This window comes from Amblyraja radiata, chromosome 29 (genome assembly GCF_010909765.2).
Source record: "Amblyraja radiata isolate CabotCenter1 chromosome 29, sAmbRad1.1.pri, whole genome shotgun sequence".
In the NCBI taxonomy this organism is placed as follows: domain Eukaryota; kingdom Metazoa; phylum Chordata; class Chondrichthyes; order Rajiformes; family Rajidae; genus Amblyraja; species Amblyraja radiata.
In genome coordinates, this window is record NC_045984.1 from 18,249,790 (window position 1) to 18,275,081 (window position 25,292).

Genomic DNA, 25,292 nt, shown 5'->3' on the forward strand with positions numbered 1-25,292 from the left:
AGAATAAAGAGGGAGAAGATTGAACTTTATTACCTTCTATCACAGTGAGGAATGTGGGGAGCCGCTATGGTGGATGTTTATGTTAACTTTTATTTTATGTGGCTGTGTGTCATGTTGCTTTTCACTTAGCATGGTTGTATGGCAACTCAAATTTCACTGTACCTTAATTGGTACATGTGACAATAAACTGACCTTGCACCTTGAAGGAACTGCACATGCTGGTTTAAATGAAGATTTACATAAAATGCTGGAGTAACTCAGGAAGGCAGGCAGCATCTCTGGAGAGAAGGAATTATCTCCAGAGATGCTGCCTGCCACTGAATTACTCCAGCATTTTGTGTCTATCTAGGATATCATAGTCCACAGATAGCTGAGAAATACACTGGAAGTTGATAATACATTTTTAGTAATACATTTTCCACCTAAACAAATCCATTATATTAATTGACAAATATCCTTGGATGAACAAAATGGTATTACCCTCTCTATTGCCTCTTTCTCCTGGGGTGTAACCTGGATGTAGTTAGTGTGTGGTGACCCTTGACCTTCTGCTCCTTCACTTCCAGCCTCTCCCAAAGGATCATTCAGCATTTGAACAAATTGCTCCTGGTGCTGAGTTATTTGCTGAAAGATAATCAAACACAAAATGGATATCAGAGGAAATGTGCAAGAAGGAACCGCAGATGTTGGTTTAAACCGAAGATAGACACAAAAAGCTGGAGTAGGCATCTCAAGACAATGTTCCAAACAATGAGTAACTCCTTAGCCTTGGAGGTTCTGTACAGGAGACATAGTATCTAAAGAACACAATCTAATAATTTAAAACATTTCAACAATGTTAAGAACATCCTACTATCTGACACTTTTGTTGTATTCATCATGGTGACAGATGTTGGTACTAGGAAACAAGTCCAAGCACTATTGGTCAGCATCAAGCATTCTTGCTCTGATATAGCGCGAATGGGTGGTAGGTAAACTACCTTTGATGTGCTGCAGAACCAACCACAAAGCACATCCCTTTTCGAACATTCAGATTCTGAAACTTTATGTGAACCAATTCACACTAAACAAGCAACATCACCGGAGAGTGGAATTAACAAAAAGTCCGTTTTTGGGCAGCATGGACCAAGATCTTTGGCATGGACATGGGCAGAGTGGATGTGTAGAATACACTGCCTTAGGCAGATAGGATAATGGCTTTTAAAGAGAGAAACATGAATATGCATGGAATGGGGAATATGGATCACATACAAAGCAGATTAGCTTAATTTAGCATCATGTTCAGTATAGACACGGTGGGAGAAAGGGCCTGTTCCTCTCTGTATTGTTGCAGTCCCTCTGCAGGATGTTGGCTGGCCTACCCAGTGTTTTTACCATTTTGTAATGTTGCTTCAGATTTTTAGCATCTACAAGGTTTTTTGTTCTTCAATAGTTGACCAGTTCTGATGTAGCTCAGTTTCTCTATCCAGTTACACTGCCCAACTAGTTGAGCTTTCCCAGCATTTTCCTTTATTTCAAATTTCCAGCATCTGCCATGGCCGATACTTCAGTTTCACTTTATTGGTTTCTCTCTTCCCCCTCTATTTACACCTTCTCCAAACACATTAACTTTCATTAACAAGTTTTCACTTTTCAGTTGACACTTTTCTTCTGGTAACATTACCATTTGTTGCCCCAAGCCTACCCCATCTCTGCTTCTTGAATTTGCGTGCTTTCTACAATGACCCCTTTCTAGAGTGTTTGCCATTCCTCTTCATATATGCTGGTACTGTCCACTACTTCCAGCATTTTGTGTTTTTATATCAGAAATAAACCCATTCTACTCGGTAAAATTTATAACTTAATATTAGAAACGGAAGAAAGAAAACACCACTGGATAAGCATATTTCTATCTCTTATAACCACCAATTTAGGTCACTTTCATGTTTTCATTACCTAGAAGGTTTAAGGTACCTAATTTTAGATTTAAATGAAATTTGCTTGAACGATGGCATTTAAAAAAAATAATAGAATAGCATGGTGTACAAATAACTCATTTGGTTAAAATAATCCCCACCCTTTATAGCCTTTTAAATTGTTTATACTCTTTTCCCATTTAGTGTCACTACAGCTGAACGGACATCCTAATCCTACTACAGGTGCACAACCTTTTATCCGAAAGCCTTGGGACCAGACACTTTTCGTAATTCGGAATTTGTCGGCCTTCGGAATGGAAATTTTTTAGCGTAGATTTTAATGGCTGGCTCAGTGGTAGAGTGCTCGGCTCATATCCGCAAGGTCGCGAGTTTGCGCCTCGATCCCGGCAGTTCCTCGGTCGCGAGTTTGAGTCTTCAATGTAGTTTTTTCTTGCAGAATAAATGTCTGTATGAATTCCTGAATTTGTAAATGTGACCGCAGCATTGAATCACCTCTCGCACTCATGTCACCCTGAATGGGGATTTAGTTCCCCTTTCTTCGAAGACCGACCGGAGGTTCCGCTGTCACCTCTGCGGGCCACCCTCGGTGAACGCTCACTCAACTTTGTCTTGGGATTCCTACTCTCCCGCGCAATGTACCCTCACCTTCTCTTTTATGAATGGGGATTTAGTTCCCCTTTCTTCGAAGACCGACCGGAGGTTCCGCTGTCACCTCTGCGGGCCGCCCTCGGTGAACGTCCTGTCTCCCTGTCCCTGGGATAGTAGGGGGCGATCAAACAGCACAATGCCCCCCTCCCCCTCCAACTCCAGAGGAATCCGCTCCCCGATGAGCCGCTACGGCGACAAGTGGCTGTTCGTCCACAGCCCGAGCTGCGCGACCCCAAGAACAAGACGTCCCTTGCACACCATCAGCTTCTGCCCGTGTTCCTCTGGAGTTGGAACGGGGCTGGGCTGGAGTTGCTGATCTGGGATCTCCGTGCTTGCAGTGGGCCTGGGGGTCGGTGTCCCGATGAGGGGGCACAGCTCGGGCTGTGGGCGAACTGCCACTTGTCGTCGTAGCGGCCCATCGGGGAACGGCTTCTGGTGGTCCTGACGTCTCCGGCCAGTTTGCTGTTTTCCTCTGGAGTTGGAACGGGGCTGGGCTGCTGCTGGCTGTGGGTCTCTGGGATCTCCGTGCTTGCAGTGGGCCTGGGGGTCGGTGTCCCGTTGGTCCTGACGTCTCCGGTGACTGGCACTGACCTGCTGGCATCGCCGACATGAAGACAGTGCAAAGCCCCCGCGCCGGTGCAATGGGCGGGGAGCTGGAGAGGGGAGGGAAGGGGTCACACACATGGCCGGGAAGCAGAGGGGTGTAGGTGGGGTGAAACTGAAGAGAGCGACAATCTGCTGCTGCCTGCCCGCTGAGTTAAAAAGTTCCCACGCAAGACTCACGATGCACTGTGTATCGTGACCGTGGGAACTTTTTAACTCAGCGGGCAGGCAGCAGCATATTGTCAATTATTAACCCTCCCGCGCAATATACCCTCACCTTCTCTTTTATGAATGGGGATTTAGTTCCCCTTTCTTCGAGGACCGACCGGAGGTTCCGCTGTCACCTCTGCGGGCCGCCCTCGGTGAACGTTTTCAAGGACCTTTCTTCAAGGACCGAAAAAATGTCCGCTATTCGGAGGTTTTCGTTATTTGGATCTTCGGATAAAAGGTTGTGCACCTGTATTGGGATGTCCTTAATAATAGTAACTTTCCAAGGCTTTTGGAGGAACTATAAATGCAGTTAGTAATCAGAAACTACAACCATGTCAGATTAATCAGCCATGCAGAAGACAACAGAATAAGCAGACTTTTGCAGATGGTTGTGGTTAGACAAATACTAGATGGGCAGCACAAGGTTGTCACACCTGTAGGAGTGTTGGGTTGTCTCTACCAAGTTGCTGGAGAAGGGCCGGCAGTAACGCTGGGTTCTGTTGTATTATCTGACGCATTTGCTGAAACTGGGGTTGAGTTCGCAGAAATTCCAGAGGATTACCTGGAACAGACATAAAATGTTATAACAATTGTAAGTAATTGCCTACCATTCCACTCAAACTATTAATTTGACAGCTCAAAACTACCTGCTACATTCCCCATATTAACAAGTTCCCAATTATTTTGATATACACACAAATTAATTGAACTCACTGGTTGGTGTGGACTGTGATGATGGCTGTGACGGTGGTTGCGTTGTGACTCGAGGTTGTGGCTCCTCTGGGACTTCTGGCTCTGCTGGGATTCCCTAATTGTAAAGCAAAACATACCTATTACACACTTTCCTTTGTATTCTTGTTGATGGAGGCAGAGAATGTAGGCAAAATTCTTATTGAAAGAGCACAGCTGGTGGAGCTGCTACCTCGCATCAGAAACTCAGGTTCAATCCTGAGCTCAGCTGCTGTGTGGAGTTTGCACATTCTTCCAACTACATGGTTTCAGGCAGGTGTCCTCTCACCCAAAGACAAGCATTGGTTGGCTAATTGGTCAATGTAAATTGCCCCTTGCATGCAAGTCAGTGGTACAATCTGATGAGTGAAGAGAACGTGGGGGATAATAATAAAAAAATAACAGGATTAGTACAAAACGGAGCATTGATGATCGGTGCCAATTCAATGGACTAAATGACCCATCTCCATGTGTGTCTATCTATGACAATGAATCCTATTGAATATTTTACCAACCATCTTCGCAAAAGAGCTGGATGATGCACACAAAGAGAATGAGAAATATTGATGGAGTAAACAGTGAAAAACATTTAAATATGCATATATAGCAAGGTGCAGGTGAAAGATATCCCAAAGCCATTAAACAAAACAAGGCAATTGCATATACTCTGATTACAGTTCCTCAATCCTCATTGACTACAGCAGGGGTGGAAGATTGCAACCTTCACGTGGTCTACCCTGTTTCGACGAATGCAATCAACCCGGCATGCACAATCAAATAAGATCAAATAGAACAAGTTGTCCTACAACTTTAGGCTGTGCACGCCATATGCAAGAAGAAGAAGATTGACTACAGCAGACATATTGGAGATTTGGAGATAGACACAAAATGGTGGAGTAACTCAGCGGGTCAGGCAGCATCTCTGCAGAAAAAGAACAGGTGACGTTTCGGGTCGAGACCTTCATCAGACTGAGGGTCTTGACCTGAAATATCACATATTCCCCACAGAGATGCTGCCTGACCCACTGAGTACTCCACCAGTTTGTCTATCTTCAGTATAAAGCAGCAATTGCAGTTCCTTTCTACACTGGTAAATTGGAGAACAGCTAACCCGCTTCTCTTTAAAAAGGAGAGTTGGGAATAAACAAATAATTATAGGCCATTTCATTTAACAACACAGATATGGAAGCAGAGAAATTTTTGGACATCAGGATGCTTTTCTGAACTCTGCTTGCCAAATGGTCAACCGCTACATTAATTATCCTTTCCATTATTGCATCTGTTGACAGATGAGTGGAGAACAGCTCAAATTGTGTTATTGTTAAAAAGGAAGGAAACTAGTAAACAATGTGCAGTCCAGTTAGTTTAACTTTGGTGGGAGAAAATCTATTAGAATCCATTCTAAGCATTGGAATGCATTCCAAGGGGCAGTACAAACTCTCATTTGAAAGGTATAGGCAAAAACTTGATATTGATATTGCAAACAGTATTTAGATATGCACCCAGGCATGGAGGGCTATGAACCAGTGGTGGGATTAAACCCATGCAATCTTTTTCAACCAGTCAAAAAATGCCAAATGGCATCCTCTCCTGTCAGTTTCCATGATTCTATGTTTAATTATGCAGATTTAAAAAAGCAATATAACACAACCCAAAATGTTGGGGTTAGAGGGAGAGAATGTTTTGCAAAACTAGGCATTCCCACTTCCTACTGAATGGTGAAAGTCAGAAACGGAAAAAATATCTCCAAAATATAAGCATTCATTTAAATGTAATCAAATCAAAACAAAATCTATTTGGCTAAATGCAATACATGCTTCACTCTAGACCAAGTGACTATACAATACAATGTTTTATTCGTGGGATTGTTGTTCCATGGCCCAGGCATAAAGATATACGCACGGATAATCTCTTAATTTTAGCACTGGATAATCTTAGCACTGGAATAGTTCTAAGATAGTTAAACTTGAATAAACCCAAATTCCAAAGTCAGTTTGCCATCGAGAAACCAGACAGAAATGTACATGTTGTTATTATTCAGTTTGCAGCAAGAAATCTCAATACCCGGCATTGCTCAGATACTGATTAATACCTTGGTAACAGTCAAACAGCAAATAATCTGGTGTGTAATTTATGACCATGCTGTGTAGTTCTGGAATTTACCTTGTCTACTTGTAATATTCAAGAAAGTGGTGGCATAGCGGGCAGTGAAGAAAGATGTTTAAGGTTAAAACAGGATATGTCAATTGATAAAAGTGGGCAACGGAAAGGGAGTTGCTGGAATTTAATTTGGACTAGTGTAGCACAAAATGTGCATTTTGAGAAGTTAAACCAGGGCAGGACATACATAGTGAATGATAAATTCCTGGGGCGTGTTTTTGAACAGAGATCTTAGGATACAAGTACATAGTTCCCCGAATGTGGGTGGTCAAGGCAGCACAGGGCACTTTTGCCCTATGTGCCAAGATGGTACATTATAATATAATTGTAAAGCTGATTAAGCCACATTTGAGAGTTGGCCACAGCAAAATGTGATTAAGCTAAAGGTGCAGAAAAGGTTCACAAGAAAGTTGCCTGAATTAACGGGTTAGAGTTATATGGAGCAATTAAATAGACTGAGATTGTTCTCACATGGTCAAGGAAGTGTCCTTGCAGAAGTTTATAAAATTCTGAGGAGCATAGATAATGCAGGCAAGTGGACAGGGATAGTGTTTAGCATAGATATGGTGATGTGAAGAACCCATTTCTATGCTGTACAAATGTGATTCTAAAGTCACGTTCCAAGATATGCACACTGTAGATGGAAAATAAGTCATTATCACTGCATGGCATACTGCATAGGCCAGTTCCACAACATTTTATTTGAATTGCTTTTCCTTTTACCAATCCCTCCTATGTGTGGTGTGGAGTTCAAAACATAATACCATGGACACCAGAAGAGGCCAAAGCTCAGTAAATGGAGCATTTCACTTGGCAACCAGAGATGCAAACACATAAGATTCATTTGGTCGTAATTACCAATAATAAACAATTTATTCGTGCATGCACAAACAAAGCATCTTTAGAAGTACACTGCAGCAAAGTTTGGCAGCAACATAAAAACGTAAATATACATTGTACAACTAATACCATCATCGAGAAGGGAGATTATCCTTGCTCTGATATTCACATCATGATAACATCAGATACATTGGAACTAAGCTACGTCTTCCATCCAAGAAGAGCATGGAAACTATAATACCCAGAATCCATTTGAAACTCACCGTGAGAAGATATTCCACGGCCCTGTCTGGGTTATTAAAGCTTGCTCGTAGTGCTGCAAGAACCTGCTCTCGATCATAGCCCATTGACATGATCTCTGCCACCAGGTTTTCATAAGCTTGTCCTGTAACTGAATGCATTGAAGATATTCAGCTAAACACAGGTAATGAAATTACTGACAAATTTTAGCAGACAAAACTAGCAAGTTGTTTTAACCAAAATGTAGGCAATTCCATTTAACATTTGGATAAATCAGTTAAGAATGATGGTAAATTCCAGTTTTTTTTTTGGGTCATAAACCTGTTTCTTTTTTCTTCATTCTGCAGCCAATACCAAGTAGACTTGATAGAATGAGTTAAAGTAGACTACTTTGTTTTTCAATAAGTTTGTTCCAGAGATCCAGAATTTTCTACTGTAAATTACAAAAAAACTGTCTACAACATGTAGACATCAGGATATTGAGAAAAATAAATTGGAAACATGATGAAAACTGTTAATTCTACAGTGATATGCAAAGATTTTCTTTCTCGCTATAGACCCACACAGGATCCACATTCCCAACTCAATCCATTGCATGTTCTCTATGGAGACACAAGAGACTGCAATTGCTGGAATCATGAACAATTAATAGCTGAGGAACTGAGCATCCGCGGTGCTCCTATGCTGAGCGTTTGCGGGTCCGAGATGTGCTTTCCCAGCCTTACATGCTGCTTCCTGTCTGTCAGGACGCTGGTGATCCACTGACAGAGGGGTTACGGCAGTCAACTCGGAAAGATTGGAGCGTAGTAGCTCTGGCACAATGGATTAGTTGAATGCAGAACTAAAATCAACAAACAGGATCCTCGCATGGGTCCCCTGGCAGTCTAGGTGCTGTAGGATGAAGTGGAGGCCCAGGTTGACTGCATCATCCACAGATCTATTGGCCTGATATGCAAACTGCAGAGGGTCCAGCAGGATAGTTTTCAGCTTGGCCAGCACAAGGGAAGGGGGGGGGGGGGGGGGGGGAGAGAGATAGGGGGAGAGAAAGAGAGGTAGGGGAGAGAAAGAGAAGGGGGGGGGGGAGAGAGGGAGGTGAGGGAGAGAGAGAGGGAGAGAGAGGGTGAGAGAGGGAGAGAGAGGGAGAGAGGGAGAGAGAGAGGGAGAGGGGGGGAGAGATGGGGAGAGCGGGGGAGAGGGGAGAGGGGGGAGGGGGAGGGGAGGGGGGGGGGGGGGAGGAGGGGAGGGGGGGAGGGGGAGAGAGGAAGAGAGAAAGGGAGAGGAGGAGAGAGAGGGGGGGGAGGGGGGGGGAGGGAGGGGGGAGAGAGAGGAGGAGAGGGAGAGGGAGAGGGGGAGGGAGAGGGGGAGAGGGAGAGATGGAGTGGGAGAGAGAGAGGGGGGAGAGAGAGGGAGAGATAGGGAGTGAGAGACGGAGAGAGAGAGGGAGAAGGAGAGGGAGTGAGGGAGAGGGAGAGGGAGAGAGAGAGGGAGGGAGAGGGAGAGGGAGAGAGGGAGGGAGGGAGAGAGAGAGAGAGAGAGAGAGAGGGAGGGAGGGGGGGGGGGGGGGGGGGGTCCGCAAGGTTTTTTTCAAAGCTCGCTTGCCTGCTCACAGGGTTTTTTAGCAGCGCGACTGACAGCGCGTTCGGTTTGCAACGGGAGGGAGGGGCGTGATTTCACTCGCTGCACCGGGAGCAGGTTTCCCAGAGGGAGTAATGGCCGCGAGGGCCACCTTCCCATCGTATGCCCCGCACGACGATAACAGTCGCCGCCATGTTCTACCATCGGGCGGGAGAGACGGAGAGGATTCAGAAACAAGCCAGTGGCCTCCGGTGACCTGCTGTGACCTCCGGATCTGCAGACCGCTCGTTATTTCTGCGCATTTTGAAGAACGGGGGGAGAGAGTGGTAACGTACCTCGTGGAAAACTGCGCATGCGCGTTGACAGCAGCTGCATTCATCCAGAGCCGGGGGGGGCATTAACAAGGGCATTGTGAGGTCAGCAGCTGGGCAACTGTTATGTTTTTTTTTTAAATTTCAGTCTGGTGATAAATTTTAGTAAATATCTCGGGAAATAATTGACCAAATTTATAGAGGATTGGATTTTTGAAATCATAAGGACAATTTCTACCAGAAGATGTACAATTTTCACTGTTATTGTAACGTCAGTAGCTGGGCAGCGGTCAGATTTTAAAAACAAGTCAGATTGGTCAACAATTTTAATTAAAAAGTCGGGAAAATAATGTACCAAATGTACAGGAGTGGATTTCTAAAATCACAAGGAAAATCTCTACTGAAATATGTAACAATTTCCCTGTTTCGGCGTCTGGTTTTCGAGGAGATACGTTTCAAAGGCAAAATTACACACACACACACGAGTTTTAAAAATATATAGATCCTAAGAAATCATATGAATAAATTCATTTGTAGGATAACTGACTATAAAAAAGTAATTATCATGGTCAAACATAAGGTTTAGCGCTACACACTACGAATCCCAGTTGTGGAGCGACAGGTAGCGTCGTTGTAGGACACTGATCTTTCTTTTTATTCTGGATTTTAAATCGTGTATTGTGTTTTTGTTTTGCATATAATTTATGATGTTTATGAAAGTAATATACTAAGCTTTTGTATGTATTTTATGGTGTTTTATTATGCAGTGTATTTTATGTAATGTCGTCTCTTAAAAGTCTACACCTCGAGTCTGAAATAAAGTTTAATAATAATATAGAAAATCTTTCCCCAAGTACACAATTCCAAGTGCATAACCATCAAGCCATCATGGTTAATATCATGCATGCAAAACATTGTAACCAAATGCCTACTATACATAAATAGAATGCTCAATAAAGCAGAACAATGCACTTATTATTTACATATTAAGCCTGATGACAAATACAAATGATCCCTATCCAATTAGATCAAACTTACCTAACGTAGATGACGCGGTTTCTACCAGATTCAAGTCGATTTCTTCAGCCAAAGATCTACAATAACATCACAATTTGGCAATGAAACAATTCATCATACTGGTACATTAGTATAGACATCAGACCACAGCGTTGTTCCAATATTACACCTTACTCACAATACTCAGAGATATTCTAGAAGGATCAGTCAATGAGGCCAAATGGCTCGAGCGTAGAGGATCAATCACTTGAGGTTATACTTGAGGCCTCAATAACGCGGAGAAGTAGTGGAACAAATGTCAGCAAATCAGACATACGAATAATATAATTGTGGTGGGCTTTCACTATTGTACTATTGCTTTAGTGCAAGGGGCTAAGATAGGGGGGAATTTGCTTAGAGCATCCATGAGTACTTAACGTTATTGTAGGAAAGGAAACTGGGCGGTAGTGGAAGTGTGGGTGAGGGAAACACTCAGAACACTGACCATAATTCTGTAAGCACCGAGGTGGTTGTGGAAAGGGATAAAAATGGTCCTGGGTCAAGGCTGATGGAGGACCCGACAATAGTAGACCAGGAGTGGACAGTTGCAGGTAAAACAACTGCCATCAATTGAGTCTTTTAAGCATTCAGGATCAGCATGTTCCAGTAAAATGGCAAGATTAGGAAACCTTGAATGACAATGGACATGAAATGTTTGGTCAGGAAAATAGAGATATATGACAGGGAAGCAAGAGAGGAGAAAGTTGGGGCCTTCAAGATTTTTGAATCTTTGTTATCCACAAGCAAGGTGCCAGAAGACTAGGGGAGAGCAAATGTCTTTTTTTTTTTTTTTTTTTAATTTTTTTTTTTTAAAGAGCTAGATGATACAAGCCTTATTAAAAATACTGGAGAAAATCTTAAAGGATATGATTTATGTATATTTGAAAGCTAAGTTAATGATCAGGGATAGTCAGTGTTGCTTTGTTCTGGGGAAATCTTGTCTCAGTAATTTAATTAGATGCCTTTCACATGGCAATAAAGAAAACTGAAGGCAGCAGGGCAGAAGATATTGTCTACTTCTATCTAATAATTTGGCATGGCCTTACAAAGCAGGTTGGCCCAGGGGTTACAGAACACAGGACCCATGGCAAACTGGTTAATTGGATCCAAAATTAGCCTGGTGAAAGGATAGGTGATAGCTAGAGGACAGTGGTGGAAGAAAGTTATTCTGATTGGAAGTTTGTGACACGTGGCATTTGTAATATATTAACAACTCATGTGAACATAAGAGAGATGATTAGTGAGCTTGCAGATGGCACGACGTTGGCGGACAGCAAAGAAAGTTGTCCAAAGCTGCAGGATGTAAATGAGATGGAAAAATTGGGCAAAGCTTTGGCAAATGAAATTTAATCCAGCTAATGTGAGTAGATGCAGTTCAGGAAGTCAAATAGGGGTAGGACATGTTCAGAAAATGAAACAGCACAAAGAATTAAAATTCACAGTCCTGAAAGAGGCAACACAGGTTGATAAGGCAATAAAGGAGATACATGGTATGCTTCCCTTCACACGTCAGGGCATACAAGGTAAAAGTCATGACATTAGGTTGCAACTCTACTAAACACTTGTTAGAAAGTACTTGTAATATTCGGTGCAGGTCTGGTCATCACATTAAAAGGAAGGATGTTACATTGGAGAGACTGCCTGGATGGAGAGACTGAAGTCATAGGGAATGACTGAACAAGCTGGGTCTGTTTCCTCTGGAGCAAATGAGGCTGAGGGGTGATCAGATCAAGGTATATAAAATTGTAAGAGGCACAGATAAATCAGAATATTTTTTACAGGAGTATCAAAAACAAGAGAGCATAGGTTTAAGTTAAGAGGTTGGGGTTTAAGGGGATTCGAGGGGAAAGGTTTGTTTAAAAAACAGAACGACTGGAACCTATTGCCCAAGTTGTCGGAATCATTATTTTACAGCCGCAAATGTTAGTGTATGTGTTCAATAATGAAGGAAAACTTATTAGTTGCTTCTAGTGGACGCACCCTGTAATATTTGTAATATAGACAGGAATTACTGAAAATTGAGCAAAATATTTTAAATTACCACCAATATAAAATATTAATATCTAAAATGCTCATGCAATACATTTTATTTCTTCACTACATGCAAAATTTATGGCAGAACAGCCTGTTCCTCAGCTGCTGCCATGTATTGACTTCAGATTTTGCATTTGAGTAACGCAGAGAAGCTGACAGCATTTTCCACCTTCCTGGATGTAACTTGAAAAAGTTACCCAATGTTTTCACCTGATAGCATAGTTGGCATGAAGAATTAAAGGAACAACACACTGGTTTAGCCATGACTGTACTTTTTTTAAACTGACTTCTGGAAAACAACAAGCTTGATAATGATAAGCTATTTAGTTTTAGGTGTTTCTGTAAATACAGCACTCAGTAGTGAAACTGAAGGTTTCTAAACTTCCAGGTTATTTTCCTGTTTTTATGTAATATTCCCATTGTTTCATATCCTGCATTTTAAGTAGTATAGATCATGGTGTATAGCTAAAATAATGAGATGAAGCAAAAATAAATATATCTATTTTTACAAAGACAAATATCAGATATGTCCCTGTGTTTTCATGCCTTTTTTTTGGTTACATTTTTCAAGCAGGATTTCATCAAATCATTAGGCTAATTTATACCAGAAAGATGATATTAATTTTGCAATTAAATATTGCAATTAAATAACCCTGTACAAGCCAAATTCTGATTTATGCTTATGATTTATATCATTTATCACCCAATAAGATGGTTTTCTGCCCCATGTTTTTGCAGCAGAACATGTGTAGCAGTGCCCCTTTGGTCACGTTGTGAAATGTGTGATTTATAAGCAGAGTAACCATTTTTATATTTGTTTCTTTTTTTATTGTTTATATTTTGTGTTTAAACTTTCCATTGAAATACTTAATGAATAGAACTTAAAATCATGAAATAAAAATCTAGTCTGCTCACCTATTTTAGCGATGTCTCATTCTGTAGTCCCTCCCATTGTCTAAGATTGTCAACGATATTTATACAGCCATAACTATTTTTTTTGCACTCGACGCGCTTTAAAAAAAATTTAAAACAACGCGATCATAATTACCCTGGAGTGAACTACGGGCGTCGTGGTGGATTATGTGCCAGCATTTTGTAAGGGAGCTTAGAAATCAGTAAGTATCCCTTATGTCTTATACATTTTTTTTAAATCTCGTCTTTTCCCTTCAAATGTTGAAAGTATTAAATTTAGGTCAAATTTTGGTCGGTTTTGATCACAAATTAGCTAAAAAATGATCATAAGTAGGCTCATTTTTAATGCTGTGGTATTTCATTATGATTTAATAACTTTCAAATTTGGCCCCCCATGTCACAGGTTGGTCCCTTATTTACGGAAACACCCACATATCAAAACCTCTTGACAGCAACATTAAGCAAATTCTAATGGTATTGATCATTGGGATAGTAAGAACATCGACTGAAAACTAAAGGCACAGGTGTTTAAGCTCCTCCACAGAATTGCCATGGGCTGCGAGTCCCCATGTACCTTTCCAATGAAATGGTAGATTAAGGACTAATTGCTCAGAACACTTAAGAATCAGAGTGATACAACGTGGAAACGGGCCCTTCGGCCCAACTTGCCCACACTGGCCAACATGTCATAGCTACATTAGTTTCACCTGCCTGTGTTTGGTCCATATCCCTCCACACCTGTCCTGTCCATGTACCTGTCTAACTGTTTCTTAAATGTTGGGATAGTCCAAACCTCACCTACCTCTGGCAGCTTGTTCCATACACCCACCACTCTTTGGTGTGAAAATGTTAGCCCCGGGTTTCCTATTAAATCTTTCCCCTTTCACCTTAAACCTATGCCCTCTGGTCCTCGATTCACCTACTTTGGCCAAAAGACTCTGTGCATTTACCTGATCTATTCCTCTCACGATTTTATACGCCTCCAAAAGATCACTCCTCATCTTCCTGCGCTCCAAGGAATAGAGTCCCAGCCTACCCAACCTCTCCCTATAGCTCAGATCCTCTAGTCCTAGCAACATCCACGTAAAATTTGACGTTCCCAATTTCCGCTATATCATTCTCTGATGAGCAGAGGCTGAAGAGCAGGCTACCTGTTGACCAGCACAGCTTTAAGTAACGTGAAAAGAAATTGTAGGATTAGTGCTACGAATAAAACGTAGTGGAATGCTGCACCTTCACTGAGAATACAAAATCCTAACCAAAAAACCTTTATCAAAAGTGTAGCCAAAAATGCTGGAGAAACTCAGCGGGTGAGGCAGTATCTATGGAGCAAAGGAAATAGGCGACGTTTCGGGTCAAGACCCTTCTTCACACTGATGTGAGGGTGGGGGGGGCAGGTAGACGAAAGGAAGAGGCGAAAACAGTGGGCTGTGTTCAATCTTTGTTCGAGGCGTGCCATGGCCCTATCCCCGAACTCTACCTCCGCTACCTCCTGCACCCATACAGAACTCACTCACTTCATCCATTTCACCACTAACTTCCATCCGGCACTCAAATAACCTGGACCATTTCCGACATCTCCCTACCGTTTCTAGACCTCACTATCTCCATCGCAGGTAACAGACTACTGGCCGACATCTACTATAAACCCACTGACTCCCATGGCTATCTGGACCATCCTGCTTCCTGTAAGGACTCCATCTCCTACTCCAAATTCCTCTGTCTACGCCGCATCTTCACCCAGGATGAGGTGTTCCAAACCAGAGCATCGGTGATGTCCCCATTCTTCAGGGTCGCTTCTAAATCCCGTAACTCTGCTCTCACTCCCCATCTCCCCCCCCCCCCCCCCCCCTCGTAACAAGGGCAGAGTCCCCCCAACCTTCCACCCTACCAGCTGTCAAATATGGTCAATTTGTCCCTTCCCACCCAAACCACCCCCTCTCCTGGCACTTTCCCTTGCAACTGCAGGAAATGCTACACTTGTTGCCTTACCTCCCCCCTTGATTCTATTCAAGGACCCAAGCAGTCTTTCCAGGTGCGGCAGAGGTTCACCTGCACCTCCTCCAACCTCATCTATTGCATCCACTACTCTAGGTGTCAGCTGCTCTACATCGGTGAGACCAAGCGTAGGCTTGGCAATCGCTTCGCTCAACACCTCCGCTCGGTTCGCAATAACCAACCTGATCTCCCAGTGGCTCAGCACTTCAACTACCCCTCCCATTCCGAAACCGATCATTCTGTCCTGGGCCTCCTCCATGGCCAGAGTGAGGCCCACTGTAAATTGGAGGAGCAGCCCCTCATATTTCGCTTGGGTAGTTTACACCCCAGCGGTATGAACACTGACTTCTCCAATTTCAGGTAGACCCTGCTTTCTCCTTCTTTCCCCTCCTTTTCCCAGCTCTCCCACAGCCCACTATTTCCGCCTCTTCCTTTCTTCTTGCCTCCCCACCCCACCCTCACATCAGTCTGAAGGGTCTCGACCCGAAACTTCACCTATTTCCTTCGCTCCATAGATGCTGCCTCACCCGCCGAGTTTCTCCAGCATTTTTGACTACCTTTGATTTTCCAGCATCTGCAGTTCCTTCTTAAACATTTTACCAAAAGTGTGGTAACTTTGAGTTCTGAAACGTGAATAACGAATTCAAATAATATATAAAGCGCAACTGTACATTCACATTCTGCAATTTAAAAGTAATTGTGAGGTTCGCAGTAGACTACCCAAAATATCTTAATGGAGTTGATCGAGTCTTTTGAAAAAAAAAATCAGATGCGTGAGAAAAATTGGAGCATTCGCTGGGTGCAGTCATTCTCTGATGAGCAGAGGCAGAAGAGCAGGCTACCTGTTGACCGGCATAGGTGGAAAGTCCCAGCGGGACTTTTTCTTCATCATGCCCAACTTCAGCAGTACAATTATCTTTGCAAAGTTCAGGCTCTACCCTACTCAACTTTATTATACCTTGGGTTTTGTCCTTCTGAAGCACCACTGGTGTCTTCTTTTGATTCTTCCTCCTTTGGCTTTTCCTCCGTGACTGTGCTAGTAGGATCAGATGCTGGAACTATAGCAGGTGGAGAGGCTGGGACAAGAGCGGTCACAGCTGAGGTTGGAGCGGGATTAGGAGTAGAAGCTTGATTTGAAGGAGAAATTGAATCTGCAATTAAGGTTGGAAACGAAGCTGGAATCGTTGAAGCTGGAGTTGCTGTTGTGGAGGCAGCTGCTGTGGTACTCACTGAAGCAGGTTGTGTTGTTTGTTGTGTTGATGCCGGAGCAGCTTTAGGCTGTTTTTAAAAATAAAGTATTAATAATTAGGTCAGCTGTACAGAATAATATGTAGACAATTAGCCAAGCACCTCTGCACATTCAATCAACTTAATCCTTGTATTAAATTAAACATGTTTTCAGCCATCCGAACGTACAGAATAGTGAAAGGCTTAGAGAGAGTGGATGTGAAGAGGGTTTCCACTAGTGGGAGAGTCTAGGACCAGCAGCGTCACAGGGGAGGGCTGGTCCCCGAATGCAATACTCCCACTACTCCACCACTCACCCATAGGTCCCAATACTTAGCACTCCCTAGAGAGGGAGGGGGGGCAGAGAGGGAGCAGGGTAGCGTGGAGAGGGGGGAAATTAGAGAGGGGGAGGGGTAGAGGAAGGGGGTGGAGGGGAGAGAGAGAGGGGGAGGGGGTTGTAGAGCAGCGCCAAGGCCTGGAACCCGGCCTGGTTCTCGTACTCAGCCCAGCCCTGGCCGTAGACTGCAGCCCTTAGCTCGGCCGCCGCATAGGCTCCAGTCCAGGCCCCGGCTTCATCTTCCGGCTCATCCCTGACCCCGGCTCATCCTTAGTTCCACCGGCGGCTTCTTTCTCAGCCTCAGTCACAGCCCCATCCCGAGAACCCGAGCGAGGCCGCAGGTGGACGTGGACCCGAGCTAGACCGCGGGCGGGCGTGGACCCGAGGACCCCGGGCGACGCTGCGGGCGGGCTTGTGCGAAATGGGCGCCGACCTGAGCCATGATGTCTGCCCACCTCATTGTGACGTTATATCTTTAAAGATCGAAGTCAGAATGAAGCATGAAGGAGTGCATCAAGCAGTGAGAATGAACCAGGTCGACCGTTGGGTAGGTGGTGAAGCGTTTGAGGAATGTTCTGGAAATGCGGCCCTCCCTGACTTCACTCGAAGCTCGTGGAATATTCTGTGTGTGAAATGGGCTCCATGTCACCCGAGCCATTGTGCCCACCCGCCTCATTGTGACGTCATCAGTGGAAGCTGGTCGTTTTAAAAGGACGTTTTGTTTTAACTTTAATCAGCAATAAGTCGTGAAATAAAGCATAAAATCTTCAATAAAGCTGTCACTGCTTAGTGGGGGAACACGTGTCAGAATATGTAAAAATGTTACTGTTACCTCGTTGTGTTTTTGCACACACACGCACACACGATGAGAGTTTTAAAGTTAGAGATTCTTTTAGGAAGGAATTTTAGTCAGAGAGTGGTGAATCTGTGGAATTATTTGCCACAGAAGGCTGTGGAGGCCAACTTAGTGGATATACTTAAAAGCAGAGATCGATAGATTCTTGATTAGTACAGGCGTCAGAGGTTATGGGGAGAAGGCAGGAGAATGGGGTTTGTAGGGAGAGATAGATCAGCCATGATTGAATGGTGGAGTAGACTTGATGGGCCGAATGGCCTAATTCTGCTCCTATCACATGATCTTCAGGATTCATATTTTCATATTTCATCCACTGTGTAAAGGGAATCTTCTAGCATAGTCATAGAGTCACGGCAAAATACAGACCATTCTGCCACCTTGTCCATGCTGACCAAGATGCCCTATCTAATCTAGTCCCATTTGCCACATATCTCTATAATCCTTTCCTCCCACTGTACCTGTCGAAGTGTCTTTTAAATCTTTCTCTTAAATGTTATTCTACATAACTCAACTACTTCTGCTGGCAGCGTTTTTTTATATACCTACTGTCCTCTGTGTGGAAAACGTCACCCTTCATGTTCCTATTAAATTTTTCTCTTTGTATCTTAAACTTGTGCCTCCCAGATCCCGATTTCCCTGCCCTGGGAAAAAGACTGTGCATTCACTCTATCTATTCCTTTCATACACATCTACAAGATAACTCCCCCTCCTCCACATTCTAGTACTTTCAAAACATGCACATTAAGCTCAAGGCGAGGCCATTTGACACCTTGACTCCAGTTCACCGCGTGACTGATCCAACTGCAATCTCATCTCTGCATTCCTGACTCATAAGCAATCTATCTGTTGCTACCTTAAATATATTCAATGACTTCCACTACCTCTTAAGGCCCAAAGATTCATCCCAGGAAAAAAAAACCCACGTTCCAAATAGTTGACCCCTAATTTTAAACAGTGACATTTAGTTCCAGATTCCATCACAGAAAATCCTTGAATAAGGAGAGTATTGTAAAATATTCCATTATCTCATCAACGCGCTATAGAACAAAACCTTGTAATTTTGATATTCAATTCCCAAAGCAATAAATTATATTATCAGTTTTTCTAATTATATGCTGCACCTGTATCAGAAACAAAAGGCAGCTGCCTTTCAATTGCTATCCATTTACTATCTAACACACCACAGATTAAGTTGAAACTCTTCATCAGGAACTCAAAATAAAATATGTTAATTTACATCCTTGCAATTTGAATGCAATTTACATCACTGATTCTGTGATTTTGCCCACTGAACCTCAAGGCTCTACCCAATGATTGACCCAAACTGGGTTGCAGCTGTGATCATCCACATATACAAATTACTAAACATACTACTGTGGTTTATGATGAGGGACTTATGAGATGCTACCCTCATCAAATTGCTTACCTTTGTTACCATAACCACCACAAAGTTCTTCTCATCTATTTTGTAATCTTTTAGTTGTGTGTCATCATTGAGGATTTTACCTGCAACAATCAGTCAAGTGAGCTTAAATATTAATTGACACAATATACAACCAAGACAGATTCATACATGCACAAACATACCACAATGTATGGTGTAGCTAAGTATAACTAAAGAGAGCAGAGACCTCAAAAGTAATGTAATGCACAGCAAAGAGTTCAAATCCCACCAATTTAATTTTAAATTAATTATATACTTGTAACATATCAGCATGGAAACATTAAAAAGACAAAACTGCTGGGTGGTCATAAACTTCAAAATGATTCATTGATGACCTCGTGTTATGGGATAAATATAATTTTTTGTGAAGCCTAGGACTAAACCCAAGTAAATGTAGTTTGGCTACAATCAGTATTGGGACTGAAGACAAAATGTAGAAACACTTAAAACATCACCAAAAGTCAAGAGAGATATTTCCTCTGAAGGCAAGCGTTTATCTACTTTACATAATTTGTTTTTGTTTCATATTCCTTACAATATGAAAATGCAACATTCAGCCCATCATGTCTGAGAGCAATATCATTGCCCCACTTTGTTCTAACTTTTTCTGTCATACATGTTTATTAAAAACAAACCCTGGCACCAATCACTTTTCCTACCATCATCTATAGAAGGGGTAACTTTAACATAATCCAAAAACTAGGGCATCTTCAAGAGGAAAGTGACCAGAGACACACCCACACAGTCAGTGAGAACAATCAAACTCTGCATAGTCAGCACCGGAGGTCAGAATTGAATTGGAGCTATGAGACAGTTGCACTACTAAAGAGGCACTGGATCTCCGTGCAACTCCCCTGCACTGTCCTTCCTTTTCCTGTTGTGAATCTATTGCTGTCAAGTAAATGTACACTACATGCAGTGTCATTTTATCTTGGCGACATTGTGCCAACTTGAAACTAAACGTGTTCCCAAAGCAACCACGGTATTCTGAGAGATTTCCAGACTGCCAAGATTCTCATGTCGAAATAGACATGTCAGTACAGAATGTGCAATCATTCACAAGCACCTTGTATTTAGTACCTCAGCCCCACATCTAGTTTTTCATCAATGTGAATACATTCTAAATAGCTAAGCATGTGAACACCCAGCCTTTTCAGGAACTAGAGAAGGTGCATCTTACCTGCATATATTAGCTTTTGCCCAGTAGCTGGGAAAGCATCATTTCCCTTCTCTGCTTCAATTTTTTCTTTCAGTGCCTTTACCTGAAGAAAAAATAGAAAAGGCGGTAAGAGATTGCTATGCAAGTTTCTTTGCCATTCATTATTGTCACTTTCAGCAAACCAAAACTAAAGACTGGCCTTCTCCAGTGCCAGAGTGAACCCATATACAAACTGGAGAAGCACCTCATTGTTCCTGGGTAGTTTACAACCTAACGGTATGAACATTGAATTCTCCAAGTTTAGGTAGCTACATAACACTCCTCCTCTTTCCTCATATATTGCCCCCTTCTCCCCTGCACCCCAGCTGGACTCACAACTATTTCTCCCTGCCCCTTCCCTTCCACCTACATTCCTTCTTCTAGCTTCACAACTTTTTATCTCATACCTATTTTCAGCTCTGGCCTTTGTCCAACCATCTAAATATCAAAAATCCCTCCTTACCCCTATTACCTGCCAGTAGGTATGTTACAATACTTACCTTCAGCAGCGCTGCAATTCTGCCACTGGCCGTGTGCGCGCTTTTGGCGCCTTTGAGGGGGGGGGGAGGAGGAGAGGGGGGGGAGGAGAGGAGAGGGGGGGGCTGCGACAGGAGAGGAGAGGGGGGGGGGGAGGAGAGGGGCGGAGAGAGAGGGGGGGGGGGAGGGGGGGGGGGGGAAGAGGGGAGAGAGGGGGAGGGGGGAGGGGGGGGAGGGGGGCGGGGGGGGGGGGGGGGGGGGGGGGGGAGGGAGGGAGGGGGGGAGGGGGGGGGGGGGGGAGGGGAGGGGAGGAGAGGGGGGGGGGGGAGAGGAGAGGGGGGGGAGGAGAGGGGGGGGAGGCGGGAGAGGATGAGGGAGGGGGGGGGGAGGAGAGGGGGAGGAGAGATGGGGGGGGTAGGAGAGAGGTGGGGAGGGGAGAGGTGGGGAGGGTGAGGGGGAGGGGGCAGGGGAGGGGGGGGAGGGAGAGGTGGGGAGGGGAGAGGTGGGGAGGGGAGAGAGGTGGGAGGGGAGAGGTGGGGAGGGGAGAGGGGGAGGGGAGAGGTGTGGGAGGGGGAGGTGGGGAGGGGAGGGGGGGAAGGAGAGGGGGGGAGGAGAGGGGGGGAGGAGAGGGGGGGCGGAGAGGAGCGGCGGGGGGGAGGAGAGGGGGCGGGGGGAGAGAGGTGGGGGGAGGAGGAGAGGTCTGGAGAGAGGAGGAAGAGGGGGGGAGGGGAGAGGGGGGGAGGGAGGCCGGGGGGGAGGGGAGAGGGAGATGGGGGGGGAGGGGGATTGGGGAGGAGGGGGGAGGGGAGAGGTGGGGGAGGGGAAGGAGAGGTGGGGTAGGGGAGAGGTGGGGAGGGGAGAGGGGGGAGGGAGAGGGGGGGAGGGGAGGGGGGGAGGAGAGGGGGGGAGGAGAGGGGGGAGGAGAGGGGGGGAGGAGAGGGGGGGAGGAGAGGGGGGAGGAGAGGGGGGGAGGGAGAGGGGGGGGAGGAGAGGGGGGGAGGGGAGGGCGGAGAGGAGGAGAGGAGAGGGGAGGAGGGGAGGAGGGGGAGAGAGGAGGGGAGGGGGGAGGGGAGGAGAGGAGAGGAGAGGGGGGGGAGAGGAGAGGAGAGGGGAGGGGGGGAGAGGAGAGGAGAGGGGGGGGAGAGGAGAGGGGAGAGGAGAGGGGGGGGAGAGGAGAGGGGGGGAGAGGAGAGGGGGGGGAGAGGAGAGGGGGGGGGAGAGGAGAGGGGGGGAGAGGAGAGGGGGGGAGAGGAGAGGGGGGGGAGAGGAGAGGGGGGGGAGAGGAGAGGGGGGGGAGAGGAGAGGGGGGGGGGGGAGAGGAGAGGGGGGGGGGAGAGGAGAGGGGGGGGGAGAGGAGAGGGGGGGGGAGGAGAGGGGGGGGGGAGAGGAGAGGGGGGGGGGAGAGGAGAGGGGGGGGGAGAGGAGAGGGGGGGGAGAGGAGAGGGGGGGGAGAGGAGAGGGGGGGGAGAGGAGAGGGGGGTGAGAGGAGAGGGGGGAGAGGAGAGGGGGGGAGAGGAGAGGGGGGGAGAGGAGAGGGGGGGAGAGGAGAGGGGGGGAGAGGAGAGGGGGGGGAGAGGAGAGGGGGAGAGGAGAGCGGGGGAGACAAGGGAGGGGGAGAGGAGAGAGGGGTGAGATGAGAGAGGGGGGAGCGGGGAGGAGAGAGGGGCAGATGAGAGAGGGGGAGAGGAGAGGGAGGGGAGGAGAGGGGGGGGAGGAGGAGAGGAAGGGGAGGAGGAGAGGGGGGGAGGAGAGGGGGGGGCAAGCTTTTGGTTGGAGTGCAAGCTTTTGCTGAAGAATCGTTCGGACGGTCGTTCTGTGTTTTTTTTTTTTTTTTTTTTTTTTTAAATAAATCGCCCGACAATTGCAGCGCTGGAGTAATTTTAAAATCAGCTTCTAAAGCCGTCAACGCCGACGGATTTCAGGTACGGGACAGGTAAAAGAAAGCCGTTTATTTTATGTATAAAAGTGGTCCTTAAAATGCCTGTAATTACAATTAAGCTGCGGAAACGGTGATTTAGTCCCCATACGAACCGGAGAGGAGAGGGGGGGGGGGGGGAGAGGAGTAGGAGAGGAGAGAGGAGGGGGGGGGGGGGAGAGGAGAGGGGGGGGGGAGGAGAGGGAGAGGGGGGGGAGAGGCGTGAGGGGGGGGAGAGAGGAGGGGGGAGAGGAGGGGGGGAGAGGAGGGGGGAGAGGAGGGGGGAGAGAGGAGAGGGGAGAGGAGAGGGGGGGGGAGAGGACGAGGGAGAGGGGAGGAGAGGGGGGGGAGGAGGAGAGAGGAGAGGAGAGGGGAGGGGGGGGAGAGAGGGGGGGAGAGGAGGAGGGAGGGGGGAGGGAAGGGGGGAGAGGGGAGGGGAAAGGGGGGGGGGGGGGGGGGGGGGGGGGGGGGAGGGGGGGAGGGGGAGGGAGGGAGGGGGAGGGGGGGAGGGGGGGGGGGACGAGGGGGGAGGAGAGGGGGCGAATGGAGAGGGGGGAGGAGAGGTGGGGGGGAGAGGAGGGGGGGGAGAGGGGGGGGGAGAGGGGGGGGGGAGAGGGGGGGGAGGAGGGGGGGGGGGGGTGGGGGAGGGGGGGGAGAGGGGGGGCGGAGAGGGGGGGGGAAGGGGGGGGGAGAAGCGAGGGGGGGGAGAGGGGGGGGGAGAGGGCGGGGGGGAGAGAGGGGGGGCGAGAGGGGGGGGAGAGGGGGGGGAGAGAGGGGGGGGGTGAGATGGGGGGGGAGAGAGGGGGGGGGAGGAGAGGGGGGGGAGTTAAGGAGGGGGGGGGAGGAAGAGGGGGGCGGGGAGGAGGGGGGGGAGGAGAGGGGGGAGGAGAGGGGGGAGGAGAGGGGGGGAGGAGAGGGTGGGGGGGGAGGAAGAGGGGGGGCGGGGGAGGGGGGGGGGAGGGGGGGGGGAGGGGGGGGGAGGCAGGGGGCGGGGGGGGAGGAGAGGGGGGGGGAGGAGAGGGGGGGGTGGGGAGAGGGGGGGGGAGAAGGGGGGGGGGGGAGAGGGGGGGAGGAGAGGGGGGGGGGGGGGGAGGGGGGGGGGAGGAGAGGGGGGGGGGGGGGAGAGGGGGGGGGGAGGAGAGGGGGGGAGGAGAGGGGGGGGGAGGAGGGGGGGGGGGGGGGAGAGGGGAGGGGGGGAGGAGAGGGGAGGGGGGGGGAGGAGAGGGGGGGGGAGGAAGAGGGGGGGAGGAGAGAGGGGGGGAGGGGAGAGGGGGGTGAGGAGGAGAGGGGAGAGGATGCGGGGGGAGAGGAGGGGAGGGGAGAGGAGGGGAGGGGAGAGTAGGAAGAGGGAGAGGGGGGAGGAGGCGAGAGGGGGGGAGGAGAGGGGGGGGGAGGAGGGGGGGGGGGGGGAGGGGGAGGGGAGAGGGGGGGGGAGGGGGAGAGAGAGAGGGGGAGAGAGAGGGAGGGGAGAGAGGAGGGAGGAGGGGAGAGAGGAGAGGGGGGGGGAGGAGAGGGGGGGAGGAGAGGGGGGGGAGGAGAGGGGGGGGAGGAGAGGGGGGGAGGAGAGGGAAGGGGGGAAGGAGAGGGAAGGGGGGAAGGAGAGGGAAGGGGGGAAGGAGAGGGAAGGGGGGGAGGAGAGGGAAGAGGGGGGGGAGGAGAGGGAGGGGGGGGAGGAGGAGGGCGGGGCGGGGGGGAGGAGAAGGGAGGGGGGAGGAGAGGGAGGAGAGGGAGGGGGGGAGGAGAGGGAGGGGGGGAGGAGAGGGAGGGGGGAGGAGAGGGAGGGGGGGAGGAGAGGGAGGAGGGGAGGAAGGGGGGAGGAGAGGGAGGAGAGGGAGGGGGGGAGGAGGAGGGAGGGGGGGAGGGAGGGGGGGGGGGAGGAAGAGGGGGGGGGAAATGGGGGGGGGAGGAGAGGGGGGGAGGAGAGAGGGGGGGGAGGAGAGGAGGGGGGGGAGGAGGAGGGGGGGGAGGAGAGGGGGGGGAGGAGGAGGGGGGGGGGAGGAGAGGGGGGGGAGGAGAGGGGGGGAGGGAGGAGAGGGGGGGAGGAGAGGGGGGGGAGGAGGAGGGGGGGGAGGAGAGGGGGGGAGGAAGAGGAGGGGGGGGGAGGGGGAGGGGGGGAGGGAGGGGGGGGAGAGGAGAGGGGGGAGAGGAGAGGGGGGGGAGAGGAGAGGGGTGGGGAGAGGATGAGGGGGGGAGAGGAGAGGGGGGAGGAGAGGGGGGGGGGAGGAGAGGGGGGAGAGGGGGGAGAGAGGGGGGGGGAGGGGGAGGGGGGGGGAGAGGGGGGGGGGAGAGGGGGGGGGGAGAGGGGGGGGGAGGAGAGGGGGGGGGGAGAGAGGGGGGGGGGAGGAGGAGGCGAGGGAAGGGGAGGAGGGGGGGAGGAGAGGGAGGGGAGAGAGAGAGGGGGGGGAGGGGAGGGGGGAGGGGGGAGAGAGGGGAGGGGGAGAGGGGAGGGGGGAGAGGGGGGAGAGGGGGGAGGGGGGAGGAGGGGGGAAGGGGGGGAGGGGGAGAGGGGGAGGGGGGAGGGGGGAGGGGGGGGGGGGAGGGGGAGGGGGGAGGGGGGAGGGGGAGGGGGGAGGGGGGAGGGGGGGAGGGGGAGGGGGAGGGGGGAG

General features: G+C 48.5%; 1 protein-coding gene across 2 annotated transcripts in view; it reads right to left on the minus strand.

The window, feature by feature from the left end:
* The window catches only part of rad23b (RAD23 homolog B, nucleotide excision repair protein), a 47,731-nt gene that overhangs the window by 7,628 nt on the left and 14,811 nt on the right, over window positions 1-25,292 (minus strand). The window contains exons 2-9 of one of the 2 annotated variants that reach the window (XM_033046725.1): window positions 20,277-20,358; window positions 19,079-19,158; window positions 16,191-16,510; window positions 10,271-10,326; window positions 7,370-7,497; window positions 4,092-4,185; window positions 3,812-3,939; window positions 481-624 (exon numbers count right to left, since the gene is read on the minus strand). In XM_033046725.1, the coding sequence (XP_032902616.1) occupies window positions 481-624; window positions 3,812-3,939; window positions 4,092-4,185; window positions 7,370-7,497; window positions 10,271-10,326; window positions 16,191-16,510; window positions 19,079-19,158; window positions 20,277-20,358 (1,032 nt within the window). The remainder of the gene's footprint in view (window positions 1-480; window positions 625-3,811; window positions 3,940-4,091; window positions 4,186-7,369; window positions 7,498-10,270; window positions 10,327-16,190; window positions 16,511-19,078; window positions 19,159-20,276; window positions 20,359-25,292) is intronic. The other variant, XM_033046726.1, reaches the window with a different exon arrangement.